This window comes from Dermacentor silvarum, chromosome 2, assembly GCF_013339745.2.
Source record: "Dermacentor silvarum isolate Dsil-2018 chromosome 2, BIME_Dsil_1.4, whole genome shotgun sequence".
NCBI lineage: Eukaryota > Metazoa > Arthropoda > Arachnida > Ixodida > Ixodidae > Dermacentor > Dermacentor silvarum.
In genome coordinates, this window is record NC_051155.1 from 253,163,093 (window position 1) to 253,185,792 (window position 22,700).

General features: G+C 46.6%; 1 protein-coding gene across 1 annotated transcript in view; it reads left to right on the forward strand.

Moving 5' to 3' along the window:
* Positions 1-22,117, forward strand: part of LOC119443153 (immunoglobulin superfamily member 10-like) — a 283,797-nt gene extending 261,680 nt beyond the window's left edge. The window contains exons 3-6 of the mRNA XM_037708316.2: positions 2,084-2,294; positions 13,843-14,054; positions 17,051-17,141; positions 18,160-22,117. Of these exons, the coding sequence (XP_037564244.1) occupies positions 2,084-2,294; positions 13,843-14,054; positions 17,051-17,141; positions 18,160-18,290 (645 nt within the window). The 3' untranslated portion in view covers positions 18,291-22,117. The remainder of the gene's footprint in view (positions 1-2,083; positions 2,295-13,842; positions 14,055-17,050; positions 17,142-18,159) is intronic.
* The last annotated feature ends 583 nt before the right edge of the window (positions 22,118-22,700 follow it).

Sequence of the window (22,700 nt, forward strand, 5' to 3'; positions counted from 1 at the left end):
AATAATCATTCGTGAATGCTACTCCGAGCAATACGGGCGGCACAGAAGTGTTTCTTTAGCTCGTGGTATCCCTGGCGGAAGACGTATCTCCGTTGCAGACGTAGATTTAAGCTGTAGAAATGTGGGTTGGTATACAATGTATTCGTCGGAGTTCTACTGTACCAACATGAGCTTGCGAGTGAGCGAGTGAAGCCAATTGCGGCTGCATCGGTTCTCGACAGTGGTATCGGCATACATCGACAGTGCGTCATTTAGTCAAAGTGCTTCTAGCCGTAACTGCGGTAATCCTATAGACCATTTTCACATCAATCCCGTGGGCTCTGCCATGTTTTATCACGTGGGGACGCGTCCATTACTTGCCTCAGCTACCTCCGTTACATCTGTGTTTACAATGAATGTACATGACGCCCGTGCGGCTCTGCTAACCTCTGTTTCGGCGGATATCGTAGACGGTGACTTGGTGGACGACAGGCGAAGCTTTGGACACAGCTTCAGAACGCGCAGCTTCAGAGGGCCCAGCTTCAGAGCGCGTTTTCTGAGCTCGTTACGCTTTGTCCAAACGGCTCGAGCAGCGTATATGATGCTTGTACTAAAAGCGGGGATAAAGAGCTATTCCAAGCTATCCTGACTTCCAGCTTTTGAAGCAGATCAGTATCAGTGTGTTTAGCTTTTCGTTCTTTATTTAGCAAATACTTTTAAGCAATGGCTTTCACGTTTCTTACTCAGTAAAGTTCCCCGGGCGGTCACTATCTGATCACTATCGGTCACTATCATTTGTGATAGATTTGTTCTTGCTGCGCACAAGGCTTGTAACGTAGATGTTCTGCACTTTGTAAAAGCTTGTATCAAATACATATTATCACTAATCGCTCGCTTGCTGTGTGGACCCTTACGAAACATTCATCTTCGAACATGAATGTGCTGTCGGTGTAATCGCCGTCACCCATGCTTCGGCGCATTGATTCATGTGTGCGTCCCTTCACTTATTTTTCATAAGTTGGCAATGCGTAATTTTGCGTGCGAGTTGGGGTGGATGTGTGTAGATAACGGGCGAGAAACTTTATGTATGCCAAGAAGCGGCGCTACTCCTTTTGTCACCGTAAAATGAGTGGTACTCACTCGCGGAATCGTTCCGGGGTAGACGTTCTTTCCTCGGAAGTTAGCGATACAACGCTGCCGGATCAGTAAATTTTTTATCCTTGAGGGAAGCCGTGCATCGCGAAGAGCCGGCAACACAGGCAATCCGTTTGTAGCAGCACTCCTTGAACTTGGACGCAGATTCATTCCATTCCTTAACATGCCAGTCATAATTTTCGCAGCCAACTAAACGGCACACGTCTTGACTCCACCGCTTCACATTTTGCAGCATGAATGGAGCACAGGGCGTTAGCGAAAAGTGAGTTGTATTTCCGACAGCTGATCGCACAGAAGCAGGGCAGCAGAGGTAATGAATTCGTTTTAGTGCGCTTTTTTTTTTTTTTTTTTTTTTGAAGCGACGTGCGGCGTGCCGCTGAAAGCGCCATCTCGTTTCTCTAGAGCAAACTGATTCGCGAAGAGGGCCAATACAGCGGCATCCAGTCCGGAGTGGCGCATTAATGGTGCCACTTCGACCTTGATGGCGCATGGGTATCACTGCAAATACTCCAACAGACAGCTTGACGGCGGTAAAATAGTCAATCAGCTTCCGGTAGTATGCTTAAGGTATGAAAGTACACGCGTTACAGGCGCATCGCTTATCACTTGTATTGCAGTGAAGTTGCGCTTCAATGCAATTTCTTTTATGTTGGACAAATAATAGAGCCTAATTGCAATACACGAGAAACCAGAACGCGTTTGCGTGGTGATCTGTATGGCCGGATACCCGAGAAAACGATGTCCACCAATATTCGAGGATTTCTCGCGGGGAGCTACTGATCCCTACGTGCCTCAAATGGTCTATAGTTGAAACATATAAGGAAATACCAATTCCGACGACGATGCTATCGCTTATAAAAGTAGCTTGCAGTAGAGTGGTTTATAAACGTAATTAATGTCTCCTTTCAGCCAACAAACAATAACGGCTTAACGGACATCTGCCTCGCAGGTGTCGTGGGTCCGGCAGCGTGACCTGCACATCCTGACGGTGGGCACGTACACGTACACGTCGGACCAGCGGTTCCATTCGATTCACCTGGAAGGATCCGAGGACTGGACGCTCGAGATTCGCTACACGCAGAAGTGGGACGCCGGCGTCTACGAATGCCAGGTCTCTACCGAACCCAAAATGAGCCTCAACATCTCGCTATCCGTGGTCGGTGAGTGACAAGCACGCTAGAGGTTTACGAATCGCTTTTCCTAGCATGGCCGAGTCACAATGCCACCGATAACCTTTCTAGAATATGTGCTCACGTCCTTAATGTGCAAATTTTGTTTGGTACGATTTTGTGTTCCCCTAACGTAGGCCTCCAAGGTGAAGAGCACGACGTATTGCAGAAACACCAGTGTTCCTCGTGGTTCTGTGGTCTCCCAGGAACAACGCTGAGCGCGCAGTTGAGACATAGCAATTTATTCACGGTGGCTGCACTGGGCATATTTAGGCTAGTGTAGAGACCCATGTCCGTCTTTTAAAATTAAGAAAAGAAAAAAAAAACATTTTGTACTTACCACTGTGCTGTCCAGCTCAAATTTTGCAGCAAGATTGTAGCAGACTGCGGCTCGAGAAACTCCCTTTTCGGGTGAAAGTTAACCTTGTCGAGCCCTTTCGGCACGTATACGACATCGCTCTGCCAACTCTGCCAACCGCAGTGATGGTGAAATGGTAGAGCGTCCGCTTTGTGCGCAGGTGGTACTAGGTTCGAATCCTGGTTCCGCCGGAAACCCACCGGTTGTTTCTAATGGGTAGAGATGCACCACGACCTGGTGCTCGGTTGTTTATATGGGTTCCCATCTCAAAATAGAGATTTGCGAAGGTCTCTGAGCACTCCTTTTCCCACCACAGCTGTGGTGAAATTGTCGAGCATCCGCGACTGCTGTAGGGAGGCAGGCGAGTGCTACCGGCAAAATAGGCGCCAGGTTCTCAGCATTTGCGCGAGATTTATACGCCTGGAAGGAACCTATGCACTGCGGGAATTGATGTAAGCGAAGCTTTCTGTGCGCCTATTATGAATTAAGCGGCACGGAACCACCATACTCTTTTCTAAGAGTCTTGATGTTTTGTTCGTCTGGGTTCTTGCACAGCAAGCACAGCGGTCTGTACGAAGTTCTGTACAGCACAGCGGTCCACAGTGGTTCTGTACAGCACAGCGGTCTGTACAAGCAACGCTCCCTTGGAAAGCCATACGCCAGGAGACTGCTTGTACCTGTCTTACAAATCCGGCTGATGTGCGGTGGTAGGGACCAAACCACTCACTTCCCGCAGCGGGGCTGAGCGTCTTAACCACTTGACCATGGCTGTGACTACGTACTACGCCGTAATGTGTACTACGGAGACAAACACAAGTGGTGCACGCAAGGCAGAGTTTAACATTAACTCACCACTCTCGTATTGCACTTACACCTGAAGAACTTAAACAGTCGGCATCAACATCACCGTCAATTATCGCCGATCAACGCAAACAGCGAGGAAAGATTCGCTTACATCAATTCCCACAGTGCGTGGGGATTCGCACGATGTTTTTGTCTCCTTTAGGTGTCTTGTCGCCCTAGTGGTTTGTTCTTCCTTTTATGTTTGCCTGTTGGTTCCTTCACATTGCTCTGTGTTCATGTACTCTCCTCGACTGATGAGAAGTAGGGTTCGAAGTAGAAGAATACTATAGCGCGTTAACAAAAACAGCAGGAAAGCGTCGTTTAAAGCCCAGCTTTAGTTGTGGAGCCGGGAGGGGTATTGATGGTGCTGTCGGCGATATGACTGTGGCGAAAAATAATGCGAGTAGGGGAAATGTGGCGAGGAGGAGTAGTGTGCTGAGGACGGCGTGTGGGTGAGAGGAAGGTGCTTGCCGTCATTCGCCGCCGTGCTAGAGGTAACATCTGTGCTCAGTCGGCTGCAGAGAGGACGCACACGGCGTGGCGCTGCTGTATCATCCACTAATATATACCGTCCGAAAATTTTGCAGAACGACGTCATATTAGGTCTTTCTTGTCTAACATAATGTTTGTACCCATTTCTACATGCTTTCACAAAGGTAAAACCTAGAGCAATGGAGCTACTTACCACTGTACATGTTTATATATTATATATAAAGTTAGATCACTCAGGGCAAATAGATGAGCTTTTTGTAGACTACATGAAAGTATTCGACAAAATATGGCTTGGTAAACAGCTGCATAAATGAGAATTCATTGGTCTTGCTTTTTATTTAGTTAAGTGGGTGGAAGCGTACTTGCAAAATAGTTGTGGTGGATGATCAGACAACCAATATCCTCCCTGTCTCTTATTTCTTGTGTGCCGCAAGTCAGTGTTCTGGGTCTTTTTCTGTTTTTAGCGTATGTAAATGACTCAATTGAATTAGTGTCTGACTCTGTGTGTATAAAACCAGTTGCACATGACTGTATTAAATGTGAAGAAGCACTGTGCGAAAGTGACCATGGTGCTTTACAGGGCCAGTAGTTGAAGGTTGAGCAGTGCTGTTGAACATGGGACAGGGAAGTTAACGTTAAACAAAATTCGTATTACACGTAAAGTGCAGCCTAATTTTAATGCCTATATAATTTAACACAAAAGAATGGTACAAATAACACAAATATTTAGCGTTACATTAAATTCAACATTTTCCAGGTCAGCTCATTTCTGACATTTGTGCATCAGTCTCTAGGAAGTTGTGTTTTTAAGGAGGAAATTAGGAAAACCTCCAACAAGGCTCAGGTGATCGGTATAGAATGCATACATCAAGTCGAAAATAGAATGTGCTTCCGTCATTTGAGATTATCAAACTAAGCATCATATTATATAAAGAAAGCTAGAGGTGCTACAATGGTAATCTATCAGATTTGTTTTTGGAAAAAGTGAAAGGTGGCACTCCCCTGCTAAGTTTATGCGGGAAACTTATATTGCAACATTACAAATGCGTAGAAAATATTATCGTGCAATGTATTGGCATGACATTTTAAAAGGCAATCTAGACATGTCCTTACCTTCATACGTCCAACCCTTGAGTACCCGAAGGACTCGAAACACACAGGATCATGCATTAAAACCGATATTCGCAACATACTAATGCATTTAAATACAGTTTCCTCACACGAACGATTTTCGCCTAACGCGCCATTCCTAAAACAGTTTTTGAGTCCACCGATTTTTGTAAGACACTTGAAAATATGTTGCTACATTCATCTGCTTTTTGTTTGAATTGATGTTTCGTAGGTGCAGAGATATAACCTGTTCGTTTGTCAATGTGAACACTCGTTTTTGTTTATTTTTTTTTCATTAATGCTGCATATCTTGTACCCGCGTTTTGTAATGTTATTGTTGTATCATATTACACTCCAGCTTGGGCCAAGCTGGCCGGCAGTATTGTGAAATAAATAAATAAATAAATAAATAAATAAATAAATAAATAAATAAATAAATAAATAAATAAATAAATAAAATGCGACAAAAGTGAAACAGTGCGCTCAATAAACTTCTAGGGTTTCATAATTTTTTTCGGGGCCGTTTAGTTTTATTTCTTTATTTTGTGACTCCTCGTAAACGGCATGAACGTCAGCACATCGTTTGTCGATAACAGTGTGCAAACTATTATGCCTCTCTAATGACACTTATGCATCCTACACATTACATGGCCTGCCCAGCTCCATTTTTTTCTCTTAATGTCCATTAGAATATCGGCTATCCCCGTTTGCTCTCTGATCCACACCGCTCTCTTCCTGTCTCTTAACGTTAGGCTTAACATTTTTCGTTCCATCGCTCTTTGTGCGGTTCTTAACTTGGTCTCGAGCTTGTTAACCTCCAAGTTTATGTCCCATATGTTAGCACTGGTAGAATGCAGTGATTGTACACTTTTCTTTCTCTTTTTTCTTTTTTTTCTTCGTCCTGCAGTGAACATAAATATAGGCTGATGATGATAATGATGATGGTGATGATGATGGTGATGATTATACTTATTGCCACCGGAGCTGTTCAAGCCGGCCGTAATATGTGCCGCCTGCCACTGCGTTGCCTAGCAACCACCTCGCGGAGCGTCGCGCGCTATGCTCGGGAGAGAGAAAGAGAAAATGAGAGCGAGAGAGAGCTAGAGAGAGAGACAGAGAAACAAATTGTACCAGCACCAACTGGCAACGAGGCAACCCGCAGAGGTGCTTCTCCGTTTCCCCGCATTAGCGCCGAACGCTCGCGGTGTCCGTGACTGCAGCAGGTGCCTCTGGCGGCGGCTCGGCCGAGCCTCTACCAGCTGCACGCTACTTCGCATGCGCCCTGACGTCATCCCGGCGTTTCGTCTGCTGCGCGCCACCGGTACACGTGCATAGCTTTCGCCCAACTTCCGCTACGTGTGCTCGGACTACAAATACTTCGCGAGGCGCTCCCCGATGCCACGGATCACGCGGAAATGCTTATACACTTTGTATAACTTAGCATCACTTAGTATAGCCAGGACCAGCTAGGAACCGATCAGATCCGCTGTGTCTTTAGCCTTGCGCCAATAGTGCAAGCTACCCCGACTTTTTTTTTTTTTTTTTGCGCAGAAATAACGCCAGAGGCTGTGCTCCTGTACCTACATTTACCTTGCTCCTATTACGGACAGAAGTCCGCATGCCTACTCAGAGCTTTGCTGAGCTCATTTCAAAACGACACCCATACCTAAATAATGAAACAATAATTATGGGCGAAATGGTGGAAGGATTCTCTTATCTCATTTTCTAACGGCGCCAAGCATTTAGGTGGTCGTTAGCGCCAGCTTATCACGCTTCCAGGCTATTGCGATAGCATTGTACACTAGGGTTTAAATCCTCCGAGATCCTCGGCACGCAGCCGGCCTATTTGTTTCTAAAGTTATCAGTGGCAGCAGACACAGATGCAAAAGTGTCATAAAACCAGGGATACCGCTGGAGAAGAGGAGTTGCTAGCCAAAAGTGTTAACAAAAAAGGAAAGTGTGCACTCAACTTTGCTTGTAAATGCCTTCCTTTGTTTCTTTTCTTTTCTCTCGAGATGCTGCGTATTATATATATGTAGGTTTGGATAAGTGCTGGAGCCGTTCTTGTTAGGTACGTCTTCCCCATCTACCGGCAAATGACGTTTGCTTTATTTTCTTTCTGGCTTTTCTTCTCTTCTTCCTTGTTATTTTTGCTGTTTTGGCTTCCTATTTAATTTTTTAGCACGTTTTTAACATCCATGCATGTCCTGTCGGTCTCAAGCTCGCGAAGAAATGTCTGCGTGCCAATATAATTCTGTACTGCGCCGTTACGGACTCAGGTCGTATCACGCTCGGCTATCATGGGGCCACGGTGCCTGGAGTCTGGGCGTTTTTCGGCCAGATGTTTCGCTTTCGATGCCCTGCCACATAAGATTCACCTTAACGAATGGCCTCAGATCCTGTCTTCTATTGCTGCACTAAAGCGAGTGGCCCTTCCCAGCGCACTCGTAGATAGGCAGGCAGGCACGATACGATCTCTCCGACGCGCACCGGGCCTGCAGCCACCAGCCTGTTGGCGGAGGCACATCGCCGCGGTAGAGCGGACGGGTGCGCCGTTCTAGTAGCAATTTATAAAGAGTCGACAACGCATTTATTACCGCACTGCCAAGTGTGACGCCGAAGATACAAGCAAGCAGGTCTGACGCGTTGTGTACGTGGTGACCGTCGGAGTCTAAACTGTGGAACCTTGCGGCGGCGAGGGAAGATACCGTCTCGCACCTGCATACTACGGACCGCAGTGCGGCCCGTTTTGTATTCAACAGTTAGAAGCATCAACGATCGGCAGCACACGAGCCTGATAAATACTCCAAACAGGATTATACTATGGAAAGTTCAACCATTAGCTCAAACTAATGCAAAAAACAAAAAGAGAAAAAGAAAACTACAAACAGAAAAAAAAAAAACAACACAGGGGGAGGGGGCAGCGGTACACAGGAATGTGAAAAAATAATAAATTGCTCACACGTTAGGTACTATTGGTGTACTTAGGTCATTTACTGCTTAAAGCAGTATAGTGGAACACTTCTTTTTAAAGCGAAGCTTTATATGGCTAGGCGAAATCGCCTGTCCACAGAAAACTATCATCACCAGCATTGGCTCGAGCGTCGTCGTCTCCTTCCGCAGCCGGCTCGTTGGCCCGTGCTCGGCACGCTCTCGTGTCACTGCTCTCGCGTTCGTCGTCGCCGTCTGCTTCCACAGCTGGCTGCGTTGCTGCTCATCATTCCAGCGTAGAATTTCACTTCTCTTCTGTTGTCGCAATAGGGAGCCACGTTTACGGTGTATGAACCATTGCTTCAGGGAGTATGAGCCATTCATTGTCTTACCGTAACGGTCAGATTTAATTTTGAAGCAATATAATTTCTAAGAATCGCAAACGACAACGGGGGACTGCGGGCATACCGTCAGAGAAGTTGTTCTCTCCGTCGCAGTCGAACGTGTGTGTAACCTCATAATTGAGAAATACTTTAATGAACCCTCGCGATTAACCAAGTGATAAACACCGGGGCCGCACGTTTCAGCTTCACTGGTTAAGCATCTTCACAGAGTGAAAGGGCCGACGAATTTTTCCTTGTTCTCTTCAAGCTCAAACGAAACGCACCGGCCACCCATTACGCTGCCTTGGCTAGCCTGTATTTAGTAATAATTATTACTACGCTAATTAACCCAATTGCCGTGAAATTCCGCAAGTATAAACAGCATCACTCTGACTCTGCATGTGCAAACTTGTCTTTTAGTACGGCCTTGAAAATTTACTAAAGAGTAAATGTGAGCGTTATATTACCGCCTGACATACTGCCAGCTTAAATAGCGTGAAAAGACGAGGCGAAAGAACACTTACACACAGGGCCAGCGCTGGTCCTGTACGTAGGCGTTCTTAATTTTTTTTTTATGGACCTGATATAAGGAGATGGGTGAAACACAAATACGGCGCCGGCTGCACTTAAGCTCTTGAATAAGTGGTACATACAACATAGAGAACATAGAGAAACATACAACATGCAGTTACAACAAAGTTGCGTTATCACATAGAAGTCAAAATAATACTACGTCCTTACAAAAATACCGGACATTGTAGTTTCTTGACGGCTGGGTCCTATAGAGGTCTTGGAAGCTCGCTACTATAAATAATATCGAAACGCGCGAACGGAAGGTAGAAAAGGAGAACGAAGTTGGGCATCTCTGATGGGTGGACGCGTTTCTCTACCGTCCTCATAAATCTATCCACTACTCCATTGGCCTGAGGCCACAAGGGTGTGGTTCTATGGTGTCTGAAACCAATCTCTTGGGCAAATTCTTTGATTTATTTACCGTGGAACATGACCGTTGTCTGTTTTCACTTGATGTGCAAGGAAAACTCGGCGCTCATTGCTCGAAGAGCAGGGATTACTTTGTGGAGTTGATTATATACACCACGGGGAACTTCAAACAGCTATATGTTATCACCATTTGCCATCTGGGAACAGACCAGAACAATCGACTTAGAGTTCTTCTCAAGACTCATTCGGTTGTACTGAAAAAGCAAGTTGTTCTTAAATACGTTGTGGCACGGCATCCCGCACATATGCGTTGCAGTGGTCGAGCAACGGGAGGCACAATTTCACCTACATAAAGATGAATTTGCTGATGCTTGAGTTTTCCGACTCCTTGGAAGAAGTCTGGGAACGATTCAACCACTCTGTTTTCTTCTGTATGGTCTTCAACCTGGTATGCTATATGAACTAGACCAAGCTTGTATACAGCCTGGAAGCTTATGATTGGCGAACAGTTTCCAAGGACGACCAAAAGATCTTGTTTTCTGTTCCTGTCTTTGTACATCATGTTGGCAGAGACTTTACCGATAACCTGCACTGGAGACGTTGCCTTGTATGAGAGAATCAGCGCGGAAGTTATTTCGACCTACGTATTCGGGCAGCACTTCCGAAAGTCCGTCTCGCCAACAAAAAACACGGTTGCGTCCGCGTCCATCGTGAACGTGAATAGTACAATATTAACTTTGACGACCGCTCGAGGTGATAAACGAGCGACAAAGACATGCTATGACGCACGCCATTACCACTTTTCTTACTCTAAAGGTCACTTTGTGTGGCTGTTGATGCCGCTACACAACTGTCTTTTGTGCCAGAAGTTCTTGGCCCGCTACTCCGGCTCGTTCCTTATCCTTGACTGTCTCAGCATCGTTATATGCATGTAATCTCTCGTGACAGAAGAAGTATTGGTCACCGCCCGAGCAAGACACAGTTGAATCACGCCACGCACCTCTAGCCTTACCACCATCGCTCCTCTCACTGACTCACTCAGTGGGCATCGTCTGCGAACGGGGAAGTGAAACGTGCTAAAGGAGCGTCGAAGAATAGGAGAGCGAAGTTGCGCTACTCTGCGAGCACCTCGGGAAATTGCCCACCTCGAGCTATCATCTTCCATCTTGTAAATAAACGTGAGCCACTATTAAAATGTTCACATGACAGAGGCCGCTGTTGCGATGCATAGCGCCATTATTAAGGCATCTACAACGGTACATACCATGGGCATTCCCCCCCCCCCCACTTCTTGTCATCGGCCTTCATTTTTCGTGCACCAACGCATGTCACTTACGAATGAGGGAGATTCGCCGCGCAGAGGGTGATACGAGTTTCACACATCGAGTATCAGACGATCAAACAGTCAAAACACAAATTCAAACAATCAGATTAGAATGGAACATAGTCCTTTTCCTATGGTCTCTAAAAGGTCTCTATGGAACATAGAGACCTTTTCCGTCGCCACATTTATTGGCGCACTTTTCGTTCACTAAAGTATAGTGCCACGCCACGCAGCCCCCAGTGATATGCAGAATAAAGGTCTCTTCATTTTGCGACATTCCAAAATTTAAACGATTACGACGGGTCTGGCGAACAACGTATTTTTATTTCTGTTCTTACTCCTGCACGCCAATTTTTATTTATTTATTTATTTATTTATTTATTTATTTATTTATTTATTTATTTATTTATTTATTTATTTATTTACACTGTCGATCCCATCGAGGATCATAACAAAAAGGGAAATCCTAACACATACGATAACAATCAGTACACCCATTAGTTTCACAGAAAATGATAATAACAGACGTAGGATCATAATTAGAAAGTATGTCATTCTTTTTTTACTAATGATAAAAAATATGGGTAATGTTTGGTTGTTAATAGAAGGATTCACCTTGTTCTATTTACGTATCAAATTAAGGAAAAATGGATACTTATGACTCTCCGTGTGAAATGAGAATTTGTTTAATGTTATGGAGTGTTTATGATTGGCAGATTGTGTCTGTGTTATAGGTAGGTATTAGAAACTGTCTATTCATAATTGATTATGTATTAGTACATCATGTTCAGTCGCGCAAGATCAGCTTGATTTTCTAAAGCGATAGTACCGACTTGTGTTAGCGACACTGTGGGTGAGTCTTATTCTATATTACAGCTAAGCTGTATATGGCTAGGCGAAAGCAAAATCCGTCCATCCGGTGTGCGCAGAAATGTGGGCCGATCCTGGTGATAGTGCAGAAAGGGTCCATGATAGTGCGCAATTGCACATATCCCTGTAACGCGGCCTTGAACTACCTTGTCACACGTAAAAGAGAAAGATAAAGATAGACGCACTATTGGCTGCGCCCTCAGGGACGTCGTTCTCTCCTTCGCAGCCGAGCGCTCGTGCAGCAGTTTCTCTCCGACTTCAACATTGGTAGGCCACGCATCGTACGGACTCCCCGACAGCAGGCAGCTTAGGAAGAAAAACGTCGACAGCAGCACCGCGAGAGAGTTCGCCATGCCGATGCTGCAGGCCGGGCACAGGCCCGGCTGGCCGAGCGCAAGCAGCAACTGCGTACCGAGGATCCGGCAGCGCCTATAGGAAGCTGTCGTTTGATGAACCGTCGGGATTAACCCAGTGATAAACACCGGGGTCGCACGTTCCAGCTTCACTGGTTAACCATCTGTACGGAGTGCTTGGGCGGTGATTTCTGTTCTAACTACATCTTAGCACCCTTCTTTGAACAGCTGCTAGTTTGCTGAGTTGTTTGGTGAAGGGAAACCAAGCAACACTGGTATATTCCAAGACTGATCTGACAAATGTGTTATATGCTAGTAGGTTAGTGTTTGGGGGTGCTAGACTGAGACGTCTGTTTAAAAAGAACAACTTGTTTTGTGAGGTTGAGCTGACGGTGTTAACATGACGATCCCATCTAAAGTGGTGTGTTAATGCTAAGCCGAGGTCCTTGCACTCTTCAGCCAGGTTAGGTGCGGTTTAATTTATAGAGTACTGGAACTCCGATCTGTGCTTCTTTACCGTAATTGATAAGGTAGCAGATTGTTTAATGTTCAATGTTATTTTCCAATCATTGCACCATTTGAATACGGTCATTATAAGAATCGATCGCTTGACACAGAACACAGTCGTCAGCAAAAAGTCTAACGTTAACAGGAATATTACAGAGCAGGTCATTAATGGCCCCAAGAAATAAAACTGGAGCAAGAAGGTTGCCTTTGTGAAACTCCGGATATCACATTAGATGTAGAGGAAAACTGTGAACTTATTTCTATAAACTGACGGTGGTTAGTAAGGTAGTTTCTATTACAGTCGGAAGTAGGGTCTTTTCCTAAAGTAAGTTCGAGTTTTCAATTAGTTCTTTATGTGTTACGCGATCGAAATCTTATGAAAGTCCAGAAAGATGAGGTCTACGTGTTTCTGAAGAACAATACTTATATCGGTTATAGTGAATCAGTTAGTTCAATTAGCTTTGTGATCGTGGAAACCCTTTAGCGAAAACCGTGCTCACAAGCTGTAAGTATGTCTTCCTGTTCAAGGTGCTTGGTTTATTTGCTTTAAGGCGATGTGTTCCAATAGTTTACCTACTGTGCATGTTAATCAGATTGGTTTGCAGTGAGAAAGTTGTTTTACTTCCTGATTCATGACCTGGCATTACTTCAGCTGTTTCCCATTCCTCAGGGAGGGTGTTCGAGGACAGTGCCTTGTTAAACAGTACTAGTAGGTACGTGGCCATCCACTCAGTATACCTTCGAGAAAATGAATCAGGTATATTATCAGGTCCTGGCAATTACTTTGTGTCTAAGTTCAGTAGTAGGCTAAGTACACCTGTTTCGGTTATTGTGAGGGGCCCTAGTGGCTGGTTTCTGGAGCTGTCTGCTTGCGATAAGACGAAGTGATGCTTCAAACTCTAGCCATCTGCCGCCAGCACGCAGAAGCGGTAAGACGACAACTGACATTCGCGTGCAATAGGAGCTCGTCCGCTGCAAGAAATGGACATAATGTCATGCATTCTCACTCGGCCCGTGCTCAAAATTAAAAAACTTTCTTCAGGCATACAGTGTTAAACGTCTTCGGTGGCTCCATGATGACGGGATTTGTTTAGTTTCGAACTTCGCGGAATATATCTCGGAGTTGAAGACATTTCTAATGTTAGCGTTTCCATTTCCCCTCTAGAAAAGCCACAAAAATGACGTAGAGAAAGAATTAGACAGGACACGTACGCCGACTACTACTGATATACTCAACAGTTAAGGTGCTGCATAGAAAACTGTTCGGAGTTATATAGTACCTGTAGTTTTTGCGTGTCTTGAGCAAACGCGCTGCATTTGTAGCCGGCGCCACGCCTCCTGTCTGTGTCTTTTTGTTCGCGATCACTGATTCCAACTCGCATGGTTCACCTCTCCCCTCAAAGCGCTTCTGTTTAATCCGTCGCAGTGGCGAAGGCACGCATACCTGAGGGCAGCAACCTGTACATCCAGAGCGGCAACACCATCAACCTGACGTGCGTGGTGACTGACACGCGTACGCCCCCAGTGTACGTCTTCTGGTACCACGATGACCGCATGATCAACTACGACTCGAGTCGTCGGGAGGGAATTCGCGTTGTCACCGAACGGGGCCCAGCCACCACCGTCTCCAGGCTGCAGGTACACACTTTGGCGCGTATGGCCCCTCGTATGCCGTGTTTCTCTGCTACAGCCACGTTGCTATCATCAGTGCCAATAAGCGATTATGCGTCGATTCTGCTACAAACGAATTATTTTCGTCTTTCTTCATTCGCCTCGATTGGCTCCCCCCCAGCACCAAAAACGCTCAGTTACTGCGGAATATGATTGTATAAACCTAGTTATTATTGAGAGATAGCAATACTTTGCGTGAAGTGAGCGGCACTAACTTCGCAACAGAGCATCCTCAGACAGCATAGCTAAACGTTAAATAAATGTATATAGGTTGTCCTTCTTACAGCGAAGCTGTATATCACTAGGATCCCAGGATTTTTTCGTCTCCGTCGACAAAACAATTGCTCGCCAGAAGTATAGAACACTTGCATTGCCACAAGCTAAAATTGTGAGCTCATCGCAAGCAATGATGAAGAGTGAGATAGGATCGCAGTGGTGCGAAGATTCGAGCCAAAGGAAGGAGAAATAAGACGAGAAGGAACGAAAACCCTGGTTAGACACTGCATTCGATAACAGCGCTGTTTCATATCGTAAGAAATAAGAGGACACATCACAGTGCGGACTGCATCGAGGCCGCACTGTGAAAGCAGAACCTGTGTGGTTTATAGTTCACGACAATTCGATTTTAGAGATGGGCGGTCATCAATTTTATTCTTCATAATACAAAATGATCACTTCCGCTGAACGTCTTAAGATGCACGTTTAAGCAAAGCCCATTGCTTATCTCTCGGTTGAACAGAACGATTCATGGCCACATACCCAAGGCCTGGCAACTTTTGGTTTGCTTCAGTGTTTTCTTTCTTCCCAGCTCCTTGAGGAATGCATTTAGCTCCTGTATTTTTGGTTGCGCATGATTTGAAATCGAGGAAAAAGCAATTCACTACGTATTCTGTCACGCGAGACAACGCTACCATCTTTTGGCATGCTACTGTGAAAAAAATGTCGCAGTTTCGCCCGAAAGGCAAAGCATCGATTGCGATAGCAAATTAGTAGAGAGCTATTCGGAGTAGGGATAGTAGTTTTATGGTGTGCATAAACGTGGACACATTGCATGGCTTACTAACTGAAATAACAATCGTAGTGTCAGCGCGCACAAGCAAACATGAATAGATCACACTGAATGACCGCCGACAACGACTGTCAAAACGCTGGCAGCAAGCGCAGCCAGCCGCTGCAGCGGGCGAAGAATCGTGCGGTCTATCGCTTCAACGGAAGCTGAGCGGCGAATGCACACCGCATAGAAAGGTCAGAGCCGTGTGGAGATAAGAGACGGTGCGGGCGACCGGCACCGCCAGGCAAAGGGCAGAGAAGAAGTTGTTGGCAAAGGAGAAGCTCATACCCACATATCCAATGCGGGTATGTGCCACACGTGATTTTATCATCGTTAATAGTGACGTAACTGACGAGCATGTGATGTTATTGATGTCATGGCCTATCAGTCATGTTAAGTCATACATTCATACCCTTCCATGCTAATTTTGGTATTGACCCTTTGCGCGGTGATCCCGTGGGCGCTGCCATGTTTGATCACGTGGTGATGCGTGCATTGCTTGCCTCAACTGCCTCCGTTGCCTCCTTGTTTACAATGGAAGTGACGCCGGCGCGGCTTAGAAAACCTCTGTTTTCGGAGATATCGTAGACGGTGACTAGGTGGACGACACGAAGGTTTGATCACAGCTTCAGAGAACATGCAAAAGCGCTTTCGGAGCTGATTAAGTTATGTCCAAACGGCGCAAGCAGTGTATACGGTGCTTGTTCTAAAAGCGGAGCTAAATATGTATTCCAAGCTGTCCGATTATGAATTCAGTCAGGATTAGTGTGATTTGCTCTTTGTTCTTTATTCGGAAAATATTTTGAAGCAGTGGCTTGTCAGTTTCGGACCCAGTGAAGTTGCTCGGTGCGGCCACTATCTGATTATTTTCTGCTTAATCGCTCGCGGGTGTGCTCAGTTCCGATAGATTTGTTCTTGCTGCGCACAAGGCTTGAAACGTAGCTGTTTTGTACATTTTAATGCCTTGTAGCAAATATATATTACCTCTAGTATCTCGCTCACTCTTGTCGACCGTGACCAAACATTCAGCTTCGACCATTCCTGCGCTATTGGAGTAGTACCGTCATTTATTGTGCGTATACAGTGCACACATATTCAAGTGTGCGCCCATTCACTTATTCTTGATACGACGGCGATAGAGTGGGCGTAAGTTTTCCTGCCATTTGGGACAGATGTGTAAAGATAACGTGCGCGAAACTTACTATGACAGGAAGCGGTGATGCTCCCTTTGTCATTGTTTAACGAGTGGTACTCACTCTTGCCGACGTCCTGGGGATGAATCACTTTCTTTGAATATTAGCGATACAAGGCTGGCGGATGAGCGAATTTCTGTGTCCTCGAGGAAAGCCGTACATCACGAAGTGCCGGTAACAAGTTCGGACAGTTGCAGCAGTGGTCCGCGAACTTGGCCACACAGATTCATTCTATTCCTTAACATGCCAGTCACTATTTTTGCAGCCAACTACTGCACACGTCTTCAATCCACATGATTCAATCTAGAATGATTGGAGCACAGTGTGTTAGCGAAAATTCAGTTGCATTTCCGACAACTGATCGCTCAGAAGCAAGGTGGAAGCGGTAATGGTTTCGTATTCGTGCGCGGTCGCTGAGGAGAGGTATGGCGCGCCGCCGTGAGCGCCATCTCATTTCTCTAAAACAAACTGTTCCGCGAAAAGGGTCTATATATATATATATATATATATATATATATATATATATATATATATATATACCAAGTGAACGAGACGCGAGTTTTCGGCAGATCTTGTTCTTGCGCGTGACCACGACGACATGACATCACATTAGACGCCGACAGCCCGGAACCCCAAAGTGCTTCACACTTAAAAATCTGGTTCAAGTGCAATGCATGGACGAGTGCCCGCGGACTGACCCTTCTGCTTCCTTCGCCCAGGTTCTTGACGCAGCCACTCGGGACTCTGGCAACTACTCCTGCATACCATCTTACGCAGACCCTGCAAACATCACGGTGCACGTGCTCAACGGTAATTTGCTCTTGCATATATTAAGACTCGTGTCTCACAAGCACTTGCCAGAGGAAGGAAAACTGCATTTAAATTGCGCTAGCTGCGATTGAGCGGCGCTTCGAGTAACTTGGTAGCCGTTTAATCGCATAGATGCTCGCACAAACCTGCCGAATATAAGCGATGTTTCTTGCGTTCTTTCTTTTCATTGTACAACACGAAATCTCAGCTGCTTCCATAGCCATCCGGGTAGTTTGGTCAACACTTTCTTCCCAGCACCGAAGAGTCTTCAATCGTATATGTCTATACCAACAATTTTGTAGGTGAATGTCAAGGGGACCGAAAACACAGCTGTACACTTTATAATTATGCTCTCGAAGTCGCTCATTGAGGCAACGTCCGGTCTGGCCGAGATACCCCTTAGCATTTGTCAAAGAAATTGTATGTCTCAGATTGCACGTCTTGGCGATGGTTGTGCCAGAATGGCGTCAACAGAATTGTCAGATAAAGAGCTGAAGTTTCTGTCTAGGTCGCACAAAGGGTAGGGATTGTCAATTCCGTACTGGTCACGGGCCACGACACGTATTATGCTTTAGTTTTTCGGTTTCTTACCGTTTGTCGTACCAGTGCGTGCGTGTATGCTTGCGGCCGTACGCGCGCGCGCGCGGCGTGCGTGTGTGTGTGTGTGTGTGTGTGTGTGTGTGTGTGTGTGTGTGTGTGTGTGTGTGTGTGTGTGTGTGTGTGTGTGTGTGTGTGTGTGTGTGTGTGCGTGTGTGCGTGTGTGCGTGTGTGCGTGCGTGCGTGCGTGCGTGCGTGCGTGCGTGCGTGCGTGCGCAAATCAAGATCATTCGGAAAACGCTAAGCTCTAGTCGTTTATGTCCTGGCATGAATGTGAATTTCTGCGTTCGTTAGCTATTTGTTGCGCATCCTATGCAATGCATGCATCGTGCCACGCAACATTATGATGTTACACGCTCCCGTTTTCGCCGCTCTTTTCGTGTCGCGAAGCCGCATTATTTGTGGCCTTCACGTGTCGCAGGCGAGAAGCCGGCGGCCATGCAGCACGGACGCCAGGGCAACCTGGCCGAGCGGTCGCTGTCTTCGCTGCTGCTGGTGTCGGCAGTGCTGCTCCTACACCGGCTCTTCTCGTACTTCGTGGTGCACAGATAGTGCGACGGACATCGGGACCTTCCCCGCGCCTCCACCAGGCCCCGCCCTCGGAAGAAGTCGAACCACCCTTGAATCGCGCATAACGTGCACGGACCAAAACGGCGCCGTCGACCTTCTTCCTACCACCACCGGCGTTCGACCCCGCGAGAAGACGCCGAGCGGAGTCGCCGCCGCGGGCGCTTCCGTGGAGACTCGCCGTGCGTTCGGCGGAAAGCTTGGCGCAGTTTTTGCGCTGTCCTTCTTTGATCCGAGGCACCACACATGACGTTGCGCCAGGGGGTCTAAGCAAACGTGCTCACGTGACAAGTTCTTACAGCGACGGTGCAAAGACGGTGCTTGACGAGACGCACAAGAGGGAGTAGAGAGGGCCGAGGTTTAGTCCCTGATGGATGTGAAAGATGAAGAGAGAGAACCAAACGCAGGGCACTGACCCTTAGTGTCCTCGGCACAGGCGGGCACCGTCGCCACTTGCAATGTTCAGAAACCGGGCTCCTGTCGCCATGTGGTCAATCCGTTCGACTGCTTCGTTCGTGTTTATGTTATACAGTTTACTTGCGAATTACGCGCAAGCGTTGCTGTTGGATCTCATCACCAGACACTTTCGCAAGAAGGAAAACCAAGAAAACCTCGCCTGTCGAGTCTTCCGTGGAATGTGTCCGCACTATCTGGTTCTCGTCGCACCTACTACGGGAAGCGCCACCTATCTGCCACTTCTGACAAGGACCCGAGCACGACCATGTGGAATTTATTAGTGCCAGTGGGACGTTAACATTCCTCGAGAAGGCCGAAGAACAGGTTTTGCCGCAAATATTATTTCTTTTTTCGTAGTGTAATGCCCGTCATCAACCATGGGGACCCATAATATTTGGCTTCTTTCAGTGCGAGTGTTACGAGAAAAACAATGGCCTACATGGGAACGTCGTTAAATATACGTAAAAAAATGACACAAGAAAACCAAGCGTACTCCAGAAAGGCCTCGGGTGATGTTACGTAACAAGAACATTCTCCTTTTTTGGAAACTCAAATTTCGTACGCGCCGACTTCTTGGAAAGTATCAGCTAGAGATGTCGTGCAGTACATTCCCTGTTAAAGATGATGTGCATCCTTTGAGAATAGAAACGTGTAGATTGAATGGCCAAAGGGCAAGTCACAGTACGGATGGCCAAACAGCACGCCATGTCTACCCTCCTCTCTGAGTAACATGCGTGCTCTTGTCCGAATATTTAGTGAGGTAGGTGAGACCCCATAAACAAAGAATACCCGAAGAGTTTTCTCCACTGTGGCGAGCCTATACGTTACATTTTAGCTTAATGATGTGTATTTTCCACGAACACTTTTCTGGAAGAATGTTGCCATCATTCATCGTTAACATCACCACTCACGCCCATTTAATCATCGGTTTAACGCATGGCCAACCAAAATCATACATACTGCATGCACTCTAAACACACCTATCTCGAAACAAGCCTTCGTTGGTAGCTCGCTAGGCAGTGCGCTCAAGGCTTTGTTTTGAAGCTAAACACCGTTCTCGTGGCATTAGATTTCTTAGTTTTTTTTTTGTTTTTGTCAAGGTAGGCTTATGTTGTATTGGTGTGTATCACTGCCTACTGTTTCCTTTGTTGCTGTAAGTCGTCATCTGTTCAACGAGATCCATGCTGTGTGTACTCCGTCGGACAAGTATGTGCGGAGCTTCTGCTTGTTCCGAAACGTTCTAGTCACTATGACAGAAACATTTTCGTTCATCTCCCCAGAGGTATGTCGTATTGAGATGTTACATGATACACTATTTTATCACATCGTGTACTTTTTTACGAAAGAAAGTGTAGCAAGAAAGTAGCTTGTCCACGACCATCCCCTCAAAGCTCGAAGGCAGTGTCTCCGCATGGGCACACTACTGCAGAAGGACTTTAATTCTGCCGACAAGCAGATCCTGCGAGGTCAATTTCTGCCAGCGCGTATGCATTTCCGAGCCCCAAACGTGCTGTTAAAGGCTCTGTGGTATGCAATGTAGATGGCACATTACATCACAAACAATTTATAAAATCGAGCGGCTTAAGCTTATTTACTCCTTCGCGCAAGGGAAACAAACGTATACCTCCTCAAACGACACATTTGCTTTATTACAGGCGCCCAAAGAGGAGAGAAACGAACTTAAATCAATCTTGAGAGCGTTTATTTCGTTAACATGTGAATCTAGCATGGAGGTACACTTTAGTTAAGATGCAACAGCTAGTTAACCGCACTTCAGCTTAAGTAGGTAGCGCATCGATTTGTTCCAGCAACGCCAGGCGTGTGACATATTCCCACGCGCTTGGCGCTGATAAAATATATGCCCCCAAAAGGCGTATAATGAAGTGCTGTCAGGGTGTAAACCACCAAATATTGCGAAGCGGTCAAGTGCATTGTGGAATTTCCACCACCATCAGCGCTGTAGAGCAGCGGTGAAATTCTGTTGCTGATAGGGATTCATATTCGTAATCTCGCAACTCTTACGGTTGTGCGCAGAAGTTTCCGCGTTTGCTAAGCGGCTATGACGTTGCGTTGCTGAGCTCAAGGTTGCGGGATCGAATCCCGGCCGCGGCTGCCGCATTCCGACGAAAGCGGAACGCAAAAACACCCGTGTACTTAGATTTAGGTGCACGTTCAAGAACCCGAGGGGTTAAAATTAATCCCGAGTCCCACAGTACGGCGTAACTACGGCACGTAAAACCCCAAAATCTAATTTTACTTGCGCACAGAACATCTGGTACTCATTTTGTGATGTTTGAGGATAACGAGACTCGCGCCTTGCGTTTACATGCGCGCGCAACATGTGCTCGCCAACAGGTACCAACATTTTGAAAAAACGCATTCCCCAACTACACTTCATACCGTAATATCCAAATAAATACCGCTCAGCACGTCGCAATTCGTGATGAGGCCTATGTAGCAGATTACTGTAACGAACATAAGTTGAGTGAATTGCTCGTTCTAAATGCCGCCTTTATGCACTGATGTGTACCTTCCCTCCCCAACACCGACTTCCAAGCACTTTGTGCTCTAATTGCACTGTGAATCTTTGCCAGTCCACCTCAACCTGCTTACTCAACTGGTCGCGTTCTCTGACTCAGAAAAATGTGCGTCGTTCCGAATCGGCCACCAAAATTAATTGCTACAGGAGTGCACACGCGAAGTTGTAGACAAACCACGGCTGATAGTCGCCCCAAGTTTGCGTCTGCCTTTTGTTCCCGAAAAAAAAATTGTTTTCCTTCGTCGTTGACCGGGCGGCGGCTAAGCCGCATAGTGTTCCCGAGGTCACCACTCAAAGTGCACGATGGGCGGCTGCGACGCGAAGCCGCTTACAGCGCCGCACTGGCGAACCAAGTGAGAGAGACACATGGCCACGCTTGCGGCGTTATTGCTTTGGAAGAATCGCAGGCCGTCGTCGCAGAGGCCACGCGCGTGTGTGTGTGTGTGCGTGCGTAAATGTGTTGTTGCCACCCCATCCTCTGTCCCACTTACTTCCTCCGAGATGAGCGTCACCGAAGCAGCCGCGTCAGTTCATTAATTAGTCTGAAAGAGTGGACTCAATACGCAAGAAGATAGCGGGAGTGAAGACACGCGCAAGCGATGCAGCCCAAGTCCTGGAAGAATAAAAGGGGCAGCCTCGCGCAGGCAGCCATTGTTTGAACGGCAGTGTCTTAGTGTGATTCCTTTGCGCAGTCCAATGCGTAGGTTGAAGGCACACGTCACGAGCCGTCACCAGGACAGCATTCGCGCGACGAATTTCTGGCCAACCAGTGCTCGATTTACATCGTATGGTGACCAAGATTGCCCCGCTGCTTTTTACGCCCCACGTATGACATCAAAGAGGATGATAAAGTCGCTAGCCAAGGCTTTAGAGCCGCTAGCCAATCGCTAGCCAGGCTTAAAAACAAGTAAAACTTACAACGCCGCCGATGAGTCTCAGTGGTCGTCACAAAACTTTAGGGTAAACATTGATCGCATGATCATGGTAAGCGATCTCCATAGAATATTGCTGCGAAGAGTGTATATTTGCCTATATTTGCCTCGTTTGTTTCTTTATGTTTCCCAATTAACGGCAGCAGACGTCATCCGGCGACTGCTTTGTATTATACCCTTGTCTGAGCAACCACCAAGCTATAGCGAGGAATACAGTGGCGGACAATGTCTGGAAGGGAACGTCGGACAGGAATTACTCGTCGCTGCTTAGCCAACGGTAAGTAGTAATTTTCAGCGCCCTGAGGTGGTGCTGTGGAACATTAGGGCGTTCAACTTCCCTGCAGAGGCACCATGGGCTGCGAAAGACGCCGTTCACAGTGGGGCTACAGAATAATTCGCGCGACCTGCGTTTTCTTACCGTGCGTCTAAGTCAAAGTACGCGAATTTCTGTCGCCAGTGAAAGGCTCG